Source organism: Miniopterus schreibersii (assembly GCF_964146895.1).
Source record: "Miniopterus schreibersii genome assembly, chromosome: 12".
In the NCBI taxonomy this organism is placed as follows: domain Eukaryota; kingdom Metazoa; phylum Chordata; class Mammalia; order Chiroptera; family Miniopteridae; genus Miniopterus; species Miniopterus schreibersii.
Genome location: NC_138112.1, coordinates 72481908 through 72500673, shown reverse-complemented (window position 1 = coordinate 72500673; position 18766 = coordinate 72481908). Strand labels below are relative to the sequence as shown.

Genomic DNA, 18766 nt, shown 5'->3' with positions numbered 1-18766 from the left:
GCTCCCACTCAAGCTGCCTGCTTCCGGTTGGTCGGGAGGCCTGGGGGTGAGAGATGGAGCCGGGAAAGCTGGAGGCCTTCCTGGAGGAGGGACTTGTGGCTGGGGCCCTGGGGCTCTAGGGAGGGCAGAACCCCCCACGTTTGGCCTGGTGAGGTGGGCCCTGCCCCCTGAAGTGAGAAGGCCCCTCTGCTGCTGCCCAGCAGTCCTGCTCCTGCTCCAGAAGATGGGGAGCTCCCTGCCCCCCACTTCCCACTTCCTGCTCCAACCCTGACCTGAGGCCTCCGGCTTCCCACACACCCTCATGCAGCCTTGAAGTTGTTCCTGTTCATGAAAGGAAATGTGTTGTTTTTTTAAAAGATCAGGAATTCGAGGCTCTAGAGGCGCCTAGTCAAATGGCCCTCTCCCTCTGTGGTGGGAGCCCAGCGGTGCCTGAGACCTGAGAGGCACCATCGCCCCCCCAGCTCCACAGGGAAGGGGCGCTGGGCAGCAGGAGGCCAGCCGGCTGCGGACCGATGACCAGTATGGAGAACAGCCTCGTGGCAGTTGGGTGCGCAGTGCCCCGGAGACACGAAGGCCACCCCTCCCCCACAGGCTGCCTTTCAAAGAACCTATTAAAACGCAGACTCCCCAGCCTCAGAATCCCAGTCCCAAGCGGAAGGGGCCTCAGGCGCACCTCCTCTTGGACCCCACTGGGGACAGGAATCTCATCCCTGACTTTGCTCATTTGTCCGGATGAGTGGGAGAGGTCTCCCAGGTGGGGCGGGATGGGGGTCCATCCTGGGGTCCGGACCGTGGAGCTGGTCTTTTCTACCCTCTGGAGCCCCTCCCCATTTGCACAGGGGCTTCATCACTCGTGTTCCAGGGACGACCTGGCAGGAAAGGGTTTCCTCTCTGGACCCGGCACCCGGGCCTCCCAGCAAAGGGACGAGCCTCTTCCCGGGTCTGACCCTGGGACCCAGCTAGGAGGCCTGTGATGGCTGCCCTCCCCCAGGGGCAGGGGAGTGACTGACATCGGGCCCAATTATGGTCCTTCGCTCCCCTCCCGGCTATTCCCCCACCTGGCATCCTTCCTGCATCCCGAAATTGTCCCCTAACCAGTCGGGGCCAGTGTTCTGTCCCCTGTTCCGTGCCCCCCGACTTGTTCAGCACCTATAGACCTTCCAGGTGGAGGGACACACTCTAGAGCCCTTCCCGCTGGACAGCCCTGGACACACTGTCCACCCCACTCCCCAAGCAGGGGGCGGACGCTGCCAGCTGGTCAGATTCCCCAGGCCCTCTCCACCCCAATGCCACGGTCCTGGGCCGCTCAGAGGCCTCAGCCTCCCGCCACATGGTCGGGAATGCCACAGGTCTCTCCATCTGCCCAGCACTGCCAGCGATGGTGAGCCCCCCCCCCAACCAGACCTCCCAGAGCGACCACGGCACAGCCTGGCATGGGGTCAGGGGCCCACCGGCAACCAGAGAGGTGAGCAGGCGGCATGTGGGTGGCAGGGGGTAGTGGAAGGGGGGCACTGATGTCAGAGGGGACGTTTGTGAGTGACCTCCCTGAGCAAGCGCTGCCACCAGCCCTGTCCTCTCCGGGTCACACGCAGGGGTGGAAGTCAGCCAGGGCCAAACCCCAGTGCACTTCCGGCCTCTGGAGACCTAGGGAAGGAGGGTGTGAACCGCCGTTCATTCAGGTGCCTCCCTGCCCTTCAGACGACTGCGGGGGTGGCCCCGCCCCGCCCTTCCCAGAAACAGCACCGCACCAGGCCGGCTGGTAGAAAAGAGGCAGGCGGAGTGGTTTATTTGGAATGCCACGGATGCAAAAAAACAAAACATTAAGACATATGACATGGTTCGACGACACATAACCGTAAAAATAAATACATAGATAGTCTAATAATTTAACGAGCCCTCGCAGCAGAGCGGGCTCCGGGACGCTGCGAGGCGAAGGTTTCCTTCTGGGGGGCAGGGACATGGGCGCCCTCCCCCCCCAATCGTTAGTCCTGGTGTGGTCAGTGGGTGAGCTCCGGCCATTCCTGGCAGCCCCTGGTCTCGACCGGATTCGTCCAGAGAGTGTGGCTCCTGCGGGGAGAGGAGGGGTCAGGGCTAGGGGCGTGCGAGGGGTCCCCCTCGTGGCTCCCCGTCGGCCCCGACGCGGCAGGTGCCGGCGAGGCTCCCGAGCGCGCCCCGACGGCGCGTCCCCCCCGCGGGCAGGGCCCCCGCCGCGCGCGGTCGGTGCGCGGTGCGGGGCCGGCGGGGGCGCGCGCGGCACTCACGGCGCGGGCCCGGGGCGCGGGGCACTCACCGCGCGGGCTCAGGGCGCGCGGGGCTCGGGGCCGTCGGGGGCGCGCTCGCGGCGGCGGCGCACGTCCTGCAGGGCCCGGCGGTTCTGGAAGTCGATGAGCGCCAGCGTGATGGCCGCGTTCCAGCAGCTCTCGCCCGCGCAGCGGAAGTCGATCTCCTTGCGGTCGGTGGTGACGATGGTGAAGTAGACGTACTTGCCCGTGCGCTCCACGCAGTCCACCTTGAGGATCGAGTGGAAGCGCAGCTCCTTGGGGCGCGCGCCCGGGCCGGCGGGGAACAGGCTCAGGCGGTCGGGCGTGAGCACGCCGCGCTTCTTCTTCCACAGCTGGAACAGGCTGTCGCTGCGCTTCTCCAGCTCGCCCTCCCGCAGCACCTCGCCCGGGGTCCTCATGGCGGCGGCGGCCCGGCGGCGGCGCGCGCGGCGGCGGAGAGGGCAATGCGGCGGGCGGGCCCCGGCCCCGCCTTTATAGCGGCCCCGCCCCCGAGGTCCCGCCCCCCGAGGTCCCGCCCCCCCGAGATCCCGCCTCCGCGCCTCGTCGGGGCACTTCCCCGGCGCGCACCGGTTCCCGCCGCCCCAGCCCGGCCACCCCGGCCCCCCGCCGCCCCCCGCCCGCGGCCACCGCTTCCTTTAACAACAGGCGCCCCTTCTATCCCCCGGCGCCCCGACTCCCCAGGCCCATGGGGTGACGCGCGGTCCCCACCCCGCCCCGGACGCCGGCCCCGCGGAGGAATGTCCGGCCCTGCCCGCGGTGACTCAACGCCCCGGGCCCCGGGGGAGCGCCCGCAGCCAGGGCCGGCCCAGGGCGGGTGGCGGTGACGAGGAAGGGGGGTGGGGCCGACCCCCACCCCCGGGTGCCCCGACACCCAGCCTCCAGGCGCCCCGGCACCAGCCCTGCCGCTCCAGCGCTCCTGGGGCAGCGGCGAGGCGCGGCCTCTTGGTTCTTCCCACACCTGGGGGACCCTTCCCCGGGGGACCCCTTGGTTCTTCCCACACCCGGGGGGCCCTGTCGCCACCTTGCCACCCGTGGGCCTTGGCCCGCCCGAGAGCAGGTGCCCTGACCCCCGTTTTCCCGTCTGTGAGATGCGGGCAGAAACACTTAGATTCGGGGACAAATGAAAGGTGCGCGCGGAGCGCCCCGCGGCGCTCGGTGCATGTGGGTGAGCTTGGGGGGGACGCGCCGCCTCCCTTCCCGGGCCCGTCCGCCTCCCCGGCCCCAGCTCGGAGCCCCGACGGCCGCGTGCGGGGCGAGGGCTCCGCTGCGGCTGCACGCGCGGGACCCGGAGAGGCCGGGGGGCCGGGGGGCGCGGGGCCGGGGCGCGGGGCGCGGCCGTGAGGGCAGCGGGGGCGGCTGAGTCATCGCCCAGCCGGCTCGCGGGGCGTTTTATTTACCCCCTTCCTTTAAAAGGTTGAACAGGAGCAGGAACCCCGGCTGACTCCTGGTTCCCAGGGCGTGGGGGTGGAGCAGGCCAAGGGGATTTCTGGGGTGCACAGCCGCTCCAGGCCCCCCCTTGCCAACACCCACCGCAGCTGCGACGTGGCAGGAGCGGCGGAGAGGGGGGGGCGGTGAGAGCCAGCCCGCCTCAGTCTGCAACGCTGGTGCGAAAGGAAAGCGTGGGTCTCCTGGTTCCACGGGTGTTAAAAACTTCATCACGGCGACAGCAAAGTGTAAAAACCAAGCGTGGGGCCTTCTGGGTGCCACCGGCCCGGGAAGCTGGCCCTGGAACCAACCCTGCCCCACCTGCCCTCGCTGGGTGGCCTTGGGCACGTCCTCTGACCTCTCAGAGGGTGGTCCTGAACCCTGGCCCTGCAGGGTCACTGTGACAAACAAGGGGCACCACTGGCTCTGAAGAGGGGCCTGGGTCAGGTCTGTGCAAACGGCATCCAGGCAGCAGCTGCCCTGTGGTCGCCACCTGTGTGGCCAGAGGACTGGCTGGGGGTGCAGAGAACAGGACAAGCAAAGGGACTGCTGGCCCATGTTCTGGAATCTTCGGCCTGCCTGGGTGGGGGCGGGGAGAGCAGGTAGGGTAGGAGGGGTCACAGTTCCCCCCACCTCAAGGCAACTTAAGTCAGACCTGTAAGGAGGTGAGTTCCGTGGCTAAAGGCATCCGGCAGAGCTGGCCAGCCCTTGCGGGTGGGGGGATGCCAGCGACAGGCTGGGTGAGACTGCTGACCCCCCACCCCACCCTGGGCACTTGGCCAGTGAGCGGCCTGTGCTCACCAGAGGGGAGTCTTGTGGGGCTGGGGAGTGAGACCTGGTCCTCTGGGCAGTGGGACACAGAAGCAGACCAGGAGCAGGGCTCTCTGACACTGTCCCTAGGGAGCCACCATGAGGCCACTGCGCTGCCTGGGCCCTCTGAGGCCCACCAGCACCCACCAGCCTGCCTCCCCCGACCCAGGGGCCAGTCAGTGGAACCTGAGCTCCAGGCAGACCTCAACTGCTTAAGCGCCTACTGTGTGCTTGCGGGCCTGGCTGGTGCTAGTACTCCCAGGAGGAGGAGCCCTGCCTGCCCTTGGGACTACAGCAGGGGTGGGTGTGTGTGTGTCGGTGCTGGAACCGTGGGGGGCCTCCCTGGGGGGGGGAGGAGGCGGAAGGGGGGAACAGTCCCAAGACCGGGTGAGCAAGTGGCCGTGAAGGTCAGTAAGGGTCGGTGTGCAGGCACATGCCCCACCTCTGTGCACTGACCCAGAGACAGCCCTGCCTGGGGCACACGCACACCCACTTCACTGGCCTGGAAAGGGAAGCCCCAGGGAAAGGGGGCCGGGGAAAGGAGGGAGAGACGGCAGAGGCGGGGTTTGGAAGGGGTTGGAGGAGGGTGTGGGGGAGCTGGAAGGCCAGGTGAGGCTGCTGAGTCCTGAGGAGGTGCCCTTCCTCCTGCCCCACCCAGCGCTCCTCCCTCTGCCCGTTGGCCTGGCCTCTCTGTGGAGGGGGAGGGGTTGGTGACTTGGGGGGCGGTGCTCTGAAAGATGGGGTCAGGTCATAGGGGTGGGGAGCCTCCCTGAGGCTCCTGAGCGGGTAGAGACCCCAGGGCGAGGATGCCCGGAGTGGAAGGGTGGGAATCGGCCAGGCCCACCCAGGCAGCTTCACTACCGACAGCCCCCCCACCTCCACCTCCACCCCCGGGGCCTGAGACCCTGGGGACCGGAGGCGGGGAGGGGGAGCAGCTGCTCCCGTCCCCGCTCCTGCTCCTGCTCCGGCCAAACCAGCTCAGTCTGGAGCAAGGAGAGGGCCCTGACCTCACCCCCAGCAGCCCGACTGAGTGTCCCTCTAGGTTCTAGAACGTGGGGTCTGCGTGTGATGCCTACTTCTCGGGGGAGGCTGAGGCACAGCTCTGACCTTGAAACACCACGTGAGGATCTTTGGGGGGCCCCCTCCCTGAACCATTTGACAGCCGGGAGCCTAGAGGACCCACCAGGATGGCTTCCTACTGGGGGCTGCACCCCATGGGGAGCTGCAGTCCAGGGGTCTAGGCTGGGCAGGTGCTGGAAAGGAGCCACTGGCCCCAGAAAGGGGCGGGCAGGGCCCCATTTCTGTCACTGCAAGGGGGGCTGTGGCAGTTGTTCTGGATTTTCAGGGAACGAGGTGCGGGTCTGAGAGAAGTGACTCATGGAGGTCACACAGCCGGCCAGCGGGAGTCAAATCCATTCCACCAACCCCCAAGGCCTGGGGCAGGAAACAGTCCCAGGGCCCCCAGGTGGCTGAGCGGGCTCTGGGTTGGCGACATTTGGTGGCCGCTTCTCAGAGCAGGGAGGGGGCTGCGCCGGGCTTTGCCCCATCAGTGGCGTCAGGCAGCGGTGGTCAGAGCCAAGTTTACTAATATTTACCCGAGGACGGCACCTGGGATGCTCACCAAGTCCACCGGGGGTACTTCCCCCCAGGCAGAGAGAAGTGGTGCTCAGACACCTGGCCGGGGAGACCGGCCATCCAGCCAGGCGAGGATTTCGGGCGGCCCGGGAGGAAAGGGGCGCCTCTCGAAACTCCCTAAACTCCCCGCGTGAGGTCATTCCCACCGCAGTGATGGAGCCCAACCCCGAGGCTGCTGCCCGACCAGTCCCGGGAACAGCCTGTGAGGAAGCTGTGCGTCACGGGCCGTGCCTGGGGCCGAACACCACCGCCTTCCTGTGGGGGGGCTGTTCAGAGACAGCCCCGGGAGGGGTCCCCTCCTCAACTCTGGCCTCCTCCAGGAAGCCCTTCGATAGCCAGGGGGCACTCGAAAGCCTACTCCCACCAACTGTGTAAGCCCTGGGTCCTGGAGCCGGGGAGGCCCACGTTGCCCGGAGTCGTAGCACCTGAGAGGCGGCCTGAACGCCACCTGAGCAGCTCAGCCTGGTACAGCCCATTTGCCGCAGCCGTGACTCAGGCCTGCCCTCTCCTGGAAGCCGCAGCCTGGGAAAAGTGAGAGGCCCAAGGCCTGCCTGTTCCCACCTGTTTCCGGCTCTGTCAGCCTGGCCTTGACCCCTTAAAGCTGTGTCCCTTGTTGCCCTGTCTGGGTCCCTGCACCCCTCAGCTGCAGTCTGATAGGTAGGCCACTCCTCACAAGGCCCTGGGGATGGATGGGAAAGCGATGCTGCCCAGAGCACTCTTACTCTCCATGGCTCCCTGGTGAGCTCCTACTGATCCCTCAGTACCCGGCTTAGAAGGCACTATTAGCTCCTGGAAAGCAGTGATGGTGTCTTATTCTTTGGGGACCCAAGGCCCAACCCAGGTGCTCAGGAAACGTTTATTTTCGGGGGGGGGGAGGAAAGTGGAACTAAAAAGTATCTACTTCACTGTCTAAAAGACACAACTCTGGTCAGAGCAACTGACATTGATGGACTCTGCTCGTGGGTAAAACCAGATTGGGGAGGAGGGTGTGGAGTAGGGGCCAGGGCCAGGTAGGGGGAGGCCTGGGGGAGCCCGGAGGATAGGCAGCAGGCATCCCTGAAACTCAGCAGGCTGCCTGGGGTCTGGTCCGTGGGGCGTCTGGAAGTTGGGTGGGTCAGTCTGCGAATGAATGCGTGAGACACAGGAAGGGGGAGAGGCCCAGGTGCACCAGGCATGGCTGCCACCTTCCACAGGCAGCCTGCCCTCGGAGCCACTGCTGGATGTGGGGGCAGGTTGAGACCCAGGCCCCCCAGGCCACTGCCTGCACCCCAAGTCCCCCCGTCTCCCAGCTTCCCTCCTGTTGTCCCAGTGTATACTCCGTTTGTGGAGGCCGAGGGCCCGCCCTCCCCAGACTGGCTCCAAACCAGCAGGCCCTGGGGATGCCCCAGCCCTGGGCAGCCCCACCTGTTCCTGGGGTCTGAGCACAGGGGGCTTCCTCTCCGGACTTGCCAGCTATTATAAGTGACAGTTCTGCAGGCAGGTTCCAAGACTTCTGGAGGAGCCCTGGGGACAGGTGCAGCCCAAGTGTGGGAGGAGGGAGCCGTGGAAGGCACCTGTGGGCTCTGCTGGGCCTCTCCTGGGCCTGGTGAAGGTCCTGGGCCACAGTTCTCATGAGGCCTGGCCTGGCACAGTTGGGCTCCAGCCAGGCCTGGCAGGCTGTCATGGAGAGTAGCATCCGGCCACCGCCCATGGCATACTGAGTCAGCATGGCAGGCTGGGCCGGTGACTGGCACGGTGGTGACATCTGGGGCGGGTGGAGGTGTGCCCGGGGCACCAAGGTGTCTTGGCCTCGGGGGGTGTTGGGGCCTCGCCCTCCTGGCAGCAAGGCTAAAAGGGAGCTCCAGGGGTAGAGGCTGGGGATACCCAAGATTTCACCAGAGCTGCCGTGGGACGAGACAGTTCCCTCTCCGAGTCTCAGGGCTGAAGGGGGGTCGCAGGAGGACAACGTGCCTGGAGACCACCACCACGTCAGAGGATCCAGAGCTCAGCCAGGAGCAGCCTGTGAAGTCATGGAGCCCCTGCTTTGGGGACCTCTGTCTGCGTCTCCTGGTGTGGGTCAAATGGCTGGGTCTGAGGTTCCTCAGCATCCCCCCTGCCCCCCGACAACTATGCTCTGCGGCTGGGGTGGGGAGGACAGTTGGCCTCCAGAGGAAGCTGGGAAGTCATTCTGATCGGAAGAGACCGAAGTCCAGGGGCGCTGAGCCGGGTGGCTGAGCGGGCCAGCTGGCAGGGAGCCGAGGGCAGCCCTTACCGGGGCGGTGCTGACACAACTCACCCCACACAGCCTCTTCAACCAGGGGCTCTGTGCAGCAGGAAGCAGACAGGCAGGGGGTTCACTCCACTGCCGGCTCCCGGGCCTCCCCACAGCGCACCGGCGTCCCCTTGTCCACTAGGTGCTCAGAGGTGAAGGAGACAGGATGCACACTCAGGGCAGGACGGAGGTCAGCAACACCACCAAGACTGGACTGGCCGAAGCTAAGGCCCACCCTCCCCCTTCCCTGGGCCGGAGGATTGTCCCCAAGCAAACTCCCTCTGGGAACAGGGGCCACAGGGACTTGGGGGGAGGGGGGCTAGCCTCATGGGGAACCCTTGGGCCCCGAGAAGGGATTGCTGGGCAGCTGCAGGTGATGAGCCGGGCCTCAGCTTGGCCCCTGTATCATGAGACAAGGGCCATGAGCAACCATAGCACACTGGTCGCCAGGGCGAACCGGCCACCTGCTGAGCTGTCTGCCCTCCACAGGTGTGGACAGAGGCCCCTCTAGCAGGCTGTGGGTGACCACAACTCCTGACCCCTCAAGAGGAAAACCAGTTTTAAGAGTAATCACCCCAATGTGAGGGCTTTTGAAAAATCAGCTCCACTGGGGCGTCACGCCCATAGACCACGTGCACGCGCCTGAGGCAGCTCCAGCTGACAATCCACTCTCCGGTGCAGCCCTTCCTTCTCCCCAACAGTACCCATCCCCGCTGGTGCTGTGGGGGTTCTGGAGGTCACAGAAACCAGCCACCACCTGCCCTCCCTCCCTCAGGTCATGCTTTTGAGATCCCTGTGTTGTGGGGGTTCTGCTGCTGGGACCACTCCGTTGTGGGGTTCACAGCATTGCTAGCACCCGAGCTGCCTGGGGAGGTCCTGCCCCACATTTCCCCAGGCCTGGGGAAGAGCTGAGCGCCTCCCAGAAGTCGGCACGCGGTGGCTAGGAGCGCTCAGAAAGGGCAGCTGGGCCCAGAGCCAGTCCTGTGTGACAGATGAGACCCAGGCCCTGAGGGGCAGGCACCGCAACAGGCCCCACAGGCTCTAACAGTCACCCTAAGGACTGAGGGAGGCGGGGAGGCAGAGGCCTCTGGGATGGGAAGTGGATGTGGACACCCTCCTGGATGCTCAGAAAGGAGCACTGTACCATCTGGGCCAAGTAGGGGCTGGTAAGGCCTGGCCCTCGACCCCTGGCGTGCTTAATGGCAGTCGAGGGGCCAGTGGGGCTAGAGGCAAAGCAGCAGCCAGACGGGCAGTGTGGGGTCCTGCGGTGGCTGCATCACCCAGGCAGAGCTGGCCCAGCTGGGCCCGGCCAGTGGATACCTGGAGCTGCTTTAAGTGCCACCTCCCTGCTGCCTCCTTGCTGGGGGCTTAGGCAGACCTGTGGGTGCTCCGTGACTTCCCAGCACAAGCGGCAAGGACCAAACCAGCCTCCGGAGCCCCTGAGGTGCCCCTGAGGTCCTGTGAGCCAGCAGTGACCTGTGCTTGGACAGGTCCCAGGACCCTGGGCACTGAAGGACCACCTTCCCTTTCCTGTGACTGCCCAGGAGGGGGAGCCATGGGGAGGTCAGAGGAAAACCTCATGAGGCCCTGGTGCAGGCGGAGGCTGAGCCAGTGGAGGGCCAGGGAGAGCACAGCCTCTCGGGGCTTCAAGCTGGAGTCCCCGTGCGCTTGGACAGCCCAGCAGCAGCCTGTGTCCTTGCACCCCACCCCACAGGGACAACTCATGCCTCTGAACACGGCCCGTTACTGCGTCGCATGGCTCAGCACGAGGACGCAGAGGAGCCAGCCTCGGCTTCTCCTGCCCACCGGCCCCAGGCAGCCAGCCGCTCTCCAGCTTCCTGTTTAGCCCGAGGCTTCCCAACGTAAGCACCATGTGCACACGCACAGGCCCTGCCCCTTACCTGCTCTGCTCCCTCACACCCCAGATGACCTTCCCAAGGGCACCCGGACACCCGTTCTTGGCTCAAGTCCACCGTGGGTGGGAGCTGACGCAACCTCATCCTGGCCACTTCAAGACGCTGCCCCGCCGTCTACAGAGCACGCACGAGGGCGACTGCTGTCACAGGGCCGCGCGCCTGCTTCCTTGAAGGCCTACACTGCTGGGGCAGAGGCTCTAACAGTTCACGGCCTCCACGTGCTTTCTCAGGCCCTCGTCACAATGAGTTGCCGAAGTCCTTGTCGTTGCTGATTTTCGTTTCCTCGGTGAGGCCCACATCCTGGGTGGCGATATGGCCAGCGGGAGATGGGCTGTCCCTCACTGTGCCCCAAGAGCCCAAGGGCCCTGGGACCTGATGCCCTCAGCACTCACCTCCTGCAAACAACCCAGGACATCATTCTGTGCAGCCACTTCTGGTCCTTCACTCACTTGTAAGCCACGTTTTCATAAGCAAGTTTGTTTCTAGATGCCCAGGGTCCATGGCAGCACCAAGGACCAGGGTCCAGGGGCCGTGCGCAGGCACCCTGCCTGGAGGGTGGGCTGGAACAGGCCCCCAGCAGCACCCTCAGGGCTGGCTTGATCATGGCCTTTAGGCAGGAGCTTCCCCCCTGGAGCCTTCCTGGGTGGATCTAGAGGACAACCCCACAAACCCTGGGGTAACAGCAAATGCTTTCCTGAGGTAGCTAGCAGAGGGCTCCCCCGGGGACCCCAAACTTGCCCAACAGTGACGTGGACCTGGAGACGCAACAGGCAACTAAATGCAGCCTGAGATACAGAACGGAAAACCAGAAGCTGGGAAGTCCCGAATCTGGAGTGTGACCACACAGTGGGGCCCCCTACCTGGACCAGGATCCCCACCAGAGACTGCACATGGCACCGGTTCATGTTTCACAACTTTAATAGAATATTCTAACTATTCTGTACAAATTGAAAACAGCGTATTCCGTTACAAATGTATCTTAAGTAAGGCTGAGCACTCTCCAGGCCTGGTCAGTGTGGAACCAGCATCCCCGGCTGCCAGGGACTGCGAGCGGCCACATACTCGGAACCCCCCATGCCAGCCACGAACAGGTTGCTCTGAACCAGGGCTTTTAAGACAAGGTGGATGTGGGCTAAGAAATGGGAGCTAACAAGATGTGACACTAACATGAGGACAGCTGTGCCCTCCAGCCCTTCCCAGAGAGGGCACGGCACTGCCCACAACCCTGCCCAGCTGAGGGGTCCCCACGCCACGGAGACAAGCCCTGCCCCGGCAGCTGGCGGCAGGAGGGAGTGCTTTCTCTCACACAGCCTTGCTCCCCAGGAGCCGCCCCCACCTCCCAGTCAAGTCCCCGGGTCTCCAGTCACAAACATGGTTTCAGCACTCGAGGACAAGCGACAGCAAGCGTCCCTGTGCCCAAAGCACAAAGGAACAAATAAATACAAGGGTCACCACATGAGCTTGCGCCTCAGCGCCGTGGGTACCCCCACCCCACCCCCACCCATGGAAAATAAAACCAAAGCAAGAACACACCGAGGAGAAGGGACCCTGCTCTCCGCTCCTCCTCCGAGCTCAGACAGGCGACCAGGTGGCTGGAAACGAAGCGCGTGGTGTCTTCAAATGAGAGATGGGAGCAGAAGCTCCCGGATGTCAGTCCTGGGCTTGGGGACCTTCCACCCCCACCCTACATGGTCTACGGGCCCCAGAAGCAGGGCCTGGGGAAGTCTACTGCACTGCACCCAAGGCCGTCGAGGGTGCTGGGATTAAACCTCCTACTTCTGAAATGCATTTAAGGGGCCACTGTACAGATTAAGCAAAGTAACAGGGAAAGGCAAAGTGAAGGTGAAAACCATGCACTTGAAAAAGTAGGTGTGGGCACTGCGCCGACAGGTCCTCGCTGCTCACTGCTGCTTGCACTCGGAGTGCTGGCTGGGCTCCTTCTGTCAACAAGAGAGACAAGACTTGTAGAGAACCCGTCCACACCCCACAGGCACCTCCCACCAACCCAGAAAACCCAGACTCCACTGTTCAATGCATTGTAACCGAAAAAATGGTTACTACAAATGCACTTTCAAAACAGTGACAAAAAAGCTAACTCCCCAGAAGTGTCACAGCAGAGCTGCCTTTTTTGTTTAAAGACGCTTGAGAGACCCTCTAATTCCAGGAGACACAGCAGGACAGTCTTGGACAGAGTGGCTCCTTGGGCCACAGGGTTAACGAGTGACAGACCATGTTCTGGGCGACCATGGCGCTGCCCCGTGAGTCAGCACATGCCCTGTGCATTCCCTGCCACCCCTGGGACAGGACCAACTTGAACCTCCAAGGGCTCCGGTTCCAGACCCCATGCTCTTGGGAGGGCTGTCTCTTCCCCTGGGCCTCTCTCCTCGCCGACAGGCAGTGCCCACAAAGCCACGGCCCTCCCAGGAGTCCCCACGTGGGAACCCTAGCCTTCCAGAAAAGTTACTGGGGGAGCCCTCCCACCCCCAAACCACTTCAGTGTGACCTGTCGTGTGTATCCCAACCACCGAAACCACACTTGGCAACCGATGCTGCCGTGTGGGGACAACATGACACCTGCCCCTGTCCGCCTGAGCTAAGATCACAGAGCACGCTGAGCGTCACCTGGCACACTGTGCAGTCTAAGGAAACAGCCCGACACACCCTCAATGGTGTCAGCTGGGGCGACAGCTCATCCTTCGCGAAATCACGTTTAAGGGATGAAATAAATACATGTGATGAGCGCAGAGCAACAGCCTTGGACCCTGGTTGAAGCTCTTGATCTGCACATGTAATGGAGAGAGCACAGGACAAGCCAAGACCTGCAGGACTGGCCCTGGGTCCCAGCCCAGCACTGCCCAGTGCCAACAGCAGGCCACTCTGGGATGGGGGCCCTGCTCTGGCACCTGCCTGTCACAGGCTCATATGAAACACCAAAACAAAACATACCTGACCAGAAACCCTAGCAGAACAATTCCAAGTCAAGCACTGTTGCTTCAGGGGTAGATCTCTGTCCTAGGGAACCAGAGGCAGCTGCTCCGGCCCAGAGCTGCGTAGGCAGGAAGGAGCACTGTGCTGCGTGTTCCTGCATAATTTGTACTTGCAAATGGGAAGTGGGTCGGAAAAGGTGTGATTCAGGAAGGGTTCTGTAGGGTGACATGGGGGATGGGGGCACACAGGACGGATGGGAGGACTTTCTACTCCACATCTCTATATAAATGACACACATGTGTCACATAATACAGTGTGTGATATGAACCAAGACAGGAGGGGCTGTTGGGACTGTGGTTTCTGGCCTGTGACATGGGACAAACAGAACTGCAAGCTGAATGTCCTGTTTTATGTCACAGTTTAATGGCAGCCTGGTCGCTCAATGCTGGTGATCAAGGGAAAGGAGTTTCAAAGGCACAAACTAACAGCCAAAACCCTGCCCGCATGGGACCAAAAGGGCTTTAACAGATAACTGCTCTGAGGAGGGCGCAGAGCAGCCTGAGCACACCGCAGCCCCAGAGCGGCCTGCCCACTGGAGGCTGACGGCACTGAGCACCCCCGCTGCTGGGTGTGGTGGTGCTGTGGTTCCAGAGGCGGCCTCCTCTCCTAGAGAGCCAGGCTGCGCGGTTCAGGGACACACCAGAGTAACTGGCAGGTGGAGAGTGGGCCTCAGGTACAGCCCGGCAGACAAGTCCTTCAGACGGGTGGGTGGCAGCAATTTAAACATGCAGGTAAGTAGTCAGCCCGACCCTCAAAGCAGAGATCACCTCACTTCACCCAGGTCTGCCCTGCCTGAAGGAGATGGGCCAGTGCAGACAGACCCTCAAAGGCACCGATTTGAACACATACAGGATGCGGTGCCTCCTGACCGGGAGCACAGAGGCCCAGCTCTCAGGGGCATGATGTCTACGACGCAGCTGCCTCTGGCCAACAAGCAGAACCCGAGTCCCAGGTGTCCACCTGACGACATTCGTGTCTCCCTCCCAACCAGGCCCCATGCCCCGCAGCAGTGAGTGTCCCACAGGGGAGCCCATGACTGGAGCACAGCTACAATGACCCATGTACGGACGGGTGGCTCCGGACTTGCTGGTCCTGCTGAGACTCACAGCTAGTTCTGTCCTTACTGAGTCAGAATGGAAGCAACTTGACCACACAGCTAATGCCCTTACCAAATGGGCAGCAGCTTCTCAGGTAAAATATCCTGGCACCAAGTTCCATCACCCTGTATTACCTACCGGTCTGCACAACACCTAAATTGCACAAGTTTACACAATCAACAGATGCATGTACAGAAAACTCAGTGAGAAGACTCCTACTGTCCCAGTGAGCAGGGTGGCAAGGGCACAGGGGACAGCGGGGCAGGCAGCCCATGACTGTGGCCTCCAGGAAGACTGCCCACCTCCCAGGGTCTCCCCTTCTGCCCTCTTCCTGGAGGGCAGTCCCCTCGTCAAGGAAAACGCCACATCAGCTACACGCCGCATACACGGTCAATAAGAAACACTGGGCTCAGCAAGCAGGAGCCACGTGTGGTTTTGTCAGTCGGTTCCAAAAGCAGGAGACTGCTCGCCAGAAAGCCCGTGTCAGCCTGACCCGTGAGCCGGCACAGCAGGTCCCTCTGTGCCAGCCACAAGGCATTGCCACACAGCACAGATCAACAGTCTGGAAATTAGGAATGAATGGAATTCCACCTTACCTAGAAACGCATGAATGATTAACAGACAAAAATTACACCTAAATGGGGAAAAAAATTGAAAGGCACTGTCAGCATGAAAGAAAAGGCAGGCACACAATCATACAGGAGGAAGCAGCCCAACCTCTCTCATGTAACAAGGGCTGCAAGATACGGGCTGAGCAGCAGCCTTCAACGCACCAGCTCTGAACCTTCCGCCCCCCCTCTGCTGTTCTCCTTTGCTGCACAGACTGTCTGAGCAGTCCCTCTACAGAGGTGAGCATCAAGGGACAGTGGGCACAGAGGCCGAGACTGGTGCCTTAGACTGCATGTGGCCGGCAGGCCCAGCACTCCACAGCACAACCTGCTACTTTAGTCATTTCTCACCCCCTCCCATAGAACAACTCGGAGCCCCCGTGAAGGGCATCAACAGCCCCCTACTTTCTGCCAGGTTATCTGTGACCACTTGGTGAGTGTCCTCGCAGAAAACAGAGGAAACAGGAGGACAGACATCAGAAGGAAACAACAGGAGGGGAGCACCCGCTGCCAGTGAGGCACGGCCCAGAGCAGGCCAGCAGCAGTCTCTGCTCTGGAAGCCAAGCAGTGGCTGTGCAGCGGGTCCCAAGTCAAAGACACAGCCGGGGCGGCACGGTAGAGTAAGGTGTCACCATCACCCGGTTCTGTTAACTAACAGACACCCCAAACTCCCGTCCAAGTGCGATCCACTCAGGGCTGGGACCCTCACCAGCCATCACACAGAGGTGAGCAAAGGTGTGTTTTCAATACAGCTATCCCATGACAAACAGGCCACCTTAAAGAGATGCATGTTTCCGTGAGCACATTTAAAAGGTGCTGACCCACCTCCCGTGTCCCCAGCAGGAACTCCCCACGAGCATGCGGTTACAGAAACACATGGTGTTAGCAAACGGGTCACGAGACCAGGTCATTACAAGGACAGCTCAGGGAACAATTCACTTTGGGAGAGACAGGGGAAACGCACACAGTCTAGGTAACTAGAGATGGTGTAATGAAAGGCCAGGTAATGGGAGATGATTAACTCTGAGGCGGATGAGTTATGAACCTCCTGCCAGGAGACCAGAGCGAGACCCCCTGGAGGCAACACTACAGTTAAACACGTGCCAAGTGGAACGCACCTGGATGTACACTAACCTAAGAGCAGGAGTAAACTCAGACTGACAGGTAAAATTAATGGGGCTGCCCACTCATTTTTGCCAGTTTTTTGTGTGTTTTTAAAAAGCTTCCCATTTTATTTCAAATCATGAGATACCTAAACATAATTCCCAAGCATTCTCACCCCAAGTACCAGTGTAAATTATACTTACAATTCCATTATTCTAGTCATTTAAAAAATGATAACAACAATTCCCTCCCCTCAAAGTCCCTTCTTTGTATCCTTCCCCAAAACACACACACAGAAAGGTGTATTCGTGCAGTCAGTTAAATCATCGCCTGAGCGAGTCTGGAGACAGACAGCCCGGGAAGAGCTGGGAACACAGGCACTGGACACTCAGTCGTACCAGGTGTATGAGCAGTTCCTCTCTCAGGTGCTTTTCTGATACACTTTGCGTTTTCTAATTCAAGGGGACATACCCGTGCTCCTCAGAGTGGGGAGCATGTGTTCGACAGCCTGGCACAGGCAGGCCTGGCGGCTCCAGGACTCACCTTGGGGTTCACGCTGGCACCCTCCTCCTCTTCTCCCTCCTCGTCCCCTTCCAATTCCTGTATCGAAAGAGTGGGCAGGACTTCAGCTCCTGGGGACCCACTGGCCACAAACTAAAGCAACCTCAATCAGGAGGACATCAATCAGGACCACCCACGACTGAGAAGGCCGCGTCCTTTGGACACTTATAATTTTTCTGGGTGTCTTTTGTTCTTAGATGACCCTGAAACCGACACAGGGCTGAGGAGCAGACTGTGGACTGAACTGTGCCCAGGGCGCCTCTGCATCAGCCAGGTGCCGGTCACGGGACACTGTGACAGCACCTGCCGCCTTTGCGCAGTTTCAAGTCCCACAGAAGGGTTCAGCAAGGCCCCAGGTCTCCCACTCCGCCCACTTCCGTGGAGGAGCCGCACCACCGGGCGACACCGCTGCGCACAAGCTGGGCTTACCTCTTCTTCCCCCTCCTCGCCTTCTTCAAACTGAAAAAGAAGGAAACACATTCAGGGTTCAAAAGCATGGCGGGAGCCCGACCCAGACAAGACCCTTCCCAGGACCCATGCTCCGGCTAAGGAAGGCAGAAAGGTCGCTCAGGCCGAGCGGAGGGCAGCGTGGGTGGAGGCCAAGTTCTCAGGGCATCTGCTGCTGGGCATGTCGACACCAACAGCACGGGCCGGCCAGGGCCAGCGCTGCAGGAAGGCTTGCTCACAGGCCCTGCCCCGCTAGCAGGATGCCAGGTACCTGGGAACCAGTCAACACAAGGACTGAGGAGGGGGGAGATGAAGAAAGGAGATGGTCAGCTCGGGTGTGTGCTGGGTCCAACCAGGAAACTGGCTGATCTCAGAAAACCAGTAGCATAATTTTATTACACACAGGAATTTATATACCACTTTATATTGCATGCAAGGGGGAATCTTTATTAGAAATATAATGAAACTTTGGTGTTTAATCTTTAAAGTGCACATGGGCGAAACCCCAGCACTGTAACTGGCTGGTCTTGAGACACCACTGTCGGCTGTCATTCAAGTTGCAAACACCAGACTGGGATCAAAATCTTAGCAACGAGATAGAAACGTAATCACTACTGGCACAGGACACACGGTGCGAAGAGGTCTAGTGGGCTCTTTCTTGCAGTGCTTCTCTTTCTGGAGCCCACACACATTCCATTCCCCAACGGAACTTTGTGGAATGCACAGCGTAGGTGTGGCTCATCTCAACCCCGGGTCCAGCTGCACACCCTCCAGCACTGAGCAGCACCCATGATGGGATGGATCTCAGTGCCCTTTCCTTCCAAGTACCCTAACCAGCCCCAGACAGGGAAGACCTTTGGTGTGTTGTAGCCACAAGACCCTCACAGCTGTTTAGGTCAGATTGGAACCAGCTCAAACAGGCTGAGGTGTGGATTTCCTCAGGTTCCAAGCACACCCTTTCGCCTGGACCTCCTTTACAGAGCTCTGCAGAGACCCCTCTCAAATGCATCTTACACTTGCGCAGAGCGCTGGTTACAATGTGGGGGCGCACAGTCCATGGGATGAACAAGATGACCCAGGACAGTGTGGGAGCCATAATTAGACCACCTACATCCACTTCATGTAACCAGCATTTCCTAAAACTTGAGTCTTAGCAAATGCTTGAGGGCTGAAGTGGCCCAGCACCAGGCCGAGCTGTGTGTACACGTGCCTGGGCCCCACAACGCCCTCCAGCTAGAACCACACAGCTGGACAGGGCCTGAAACACAGGGAGAGTGGGGAGCAGGCCTGCACTGTGTCTGGTATGAGGGAAGCAGCCCAACCCCACCTAGCTCTTGCTGCCCAGCATGCCTCCCAGCAAAGAAAGCTAGAAACACCCAGGAGACGTCAAAGCTCTGAAAGCAAAGGAATAAACATCACCTAAAATGCCCCTCCGGCAAAACTCTACAAAACAAAACATTTCCACGAATCAGGACCCGCAGCACCCGAACCTCGTTACAAAGGAAACTGCCTTCGATGACAGTCACAGGACTGCTGGTAGGCTGTGCTCGGGGCCTCCTCCCAGCTCTGGCTGGGGAGGGCTCATCTCCCTGCAGCAGTCCTCTGCAGAGTGTAGGCCTGAACCACCTGCACCACTTTGGGG

At 61.3% G+C, this 18766-nt stretch overlaps 2 protein-coding genes across 7 annotated transcripts in view; both read right to left on the bottom strand.

The window, feature by feature from the left end:
- Positions 1 to 1755: 1755 nt before the first annotated feature.
- On the bottom strand, positions 1756 to 2721 carry PHLDA2 (pleckstrin homology like domain family A member 2). The gene is made up of 2 exons (XM_081153625.1): positions 2291 to 2721; positions 1756 to 2067 (listed from the first exon to the last, which is right to left on the bottom strand). Exon 1 carries the CDS (start codon positions 2678 to 2680, stop codon positions 2300 to 2302), a length of 381 nt encoding a protein of 126 aa, XP_081009751.1. The 5' UTR covers positions 2681 to 2721; the 3' UTR covers positions 1756 to 2067; positions 2291 to 2299.
- An 8498-nt stretch (positions 2722 to 11219) lies between these two features.
- The window catches only part of NAP1L4 (nucleosome assembly protein 1 like 4), a 34610-nt gene continuing 27063 nt past the window's right edge, over positions 11220 to 18766 (bottom strand). For 2 of the 6 annotated variants that reach the window (XM_081155723.1, XM_081155725.1), the window contains exons 13-16: positions 17107 to 17136; positions 16660 to 16716; positions 15001 to 15038; positions 11220 to 12259 (exon numbers count right to left, since the gene is read on the bottom strand). In XM_081155723.1, the coding sequence (XP_081011849.1) occupies positions 15033 to 15038; positions 16660 to 16716; positions 17107 to 17136 (93 nt within the window). In that variant the 3' untranslated portion in view covers positions 11220 to 12259; positions 15001 to 15032. The remainder of the gene's footprint in view (positions 12260 to 15000; positions 15039 to 16659; positions 16717 to 17106; positions 17137 to 18766) is intronic. The other 4 variants (XM_081155720.1, XM_081155721.1, XM_081155724.1 and 1 more) reach the window with 3 other exon arrangements.

Coding starts and splice junctions, on each gene's coding strand:
- PHLDA2 (XM_081153625.1), bottom strand. CDS start 2,680: ATGAGGACCCCGGGCGAGGTGCTGCGGGAGGGCGAGCTGGAGAAGCGC.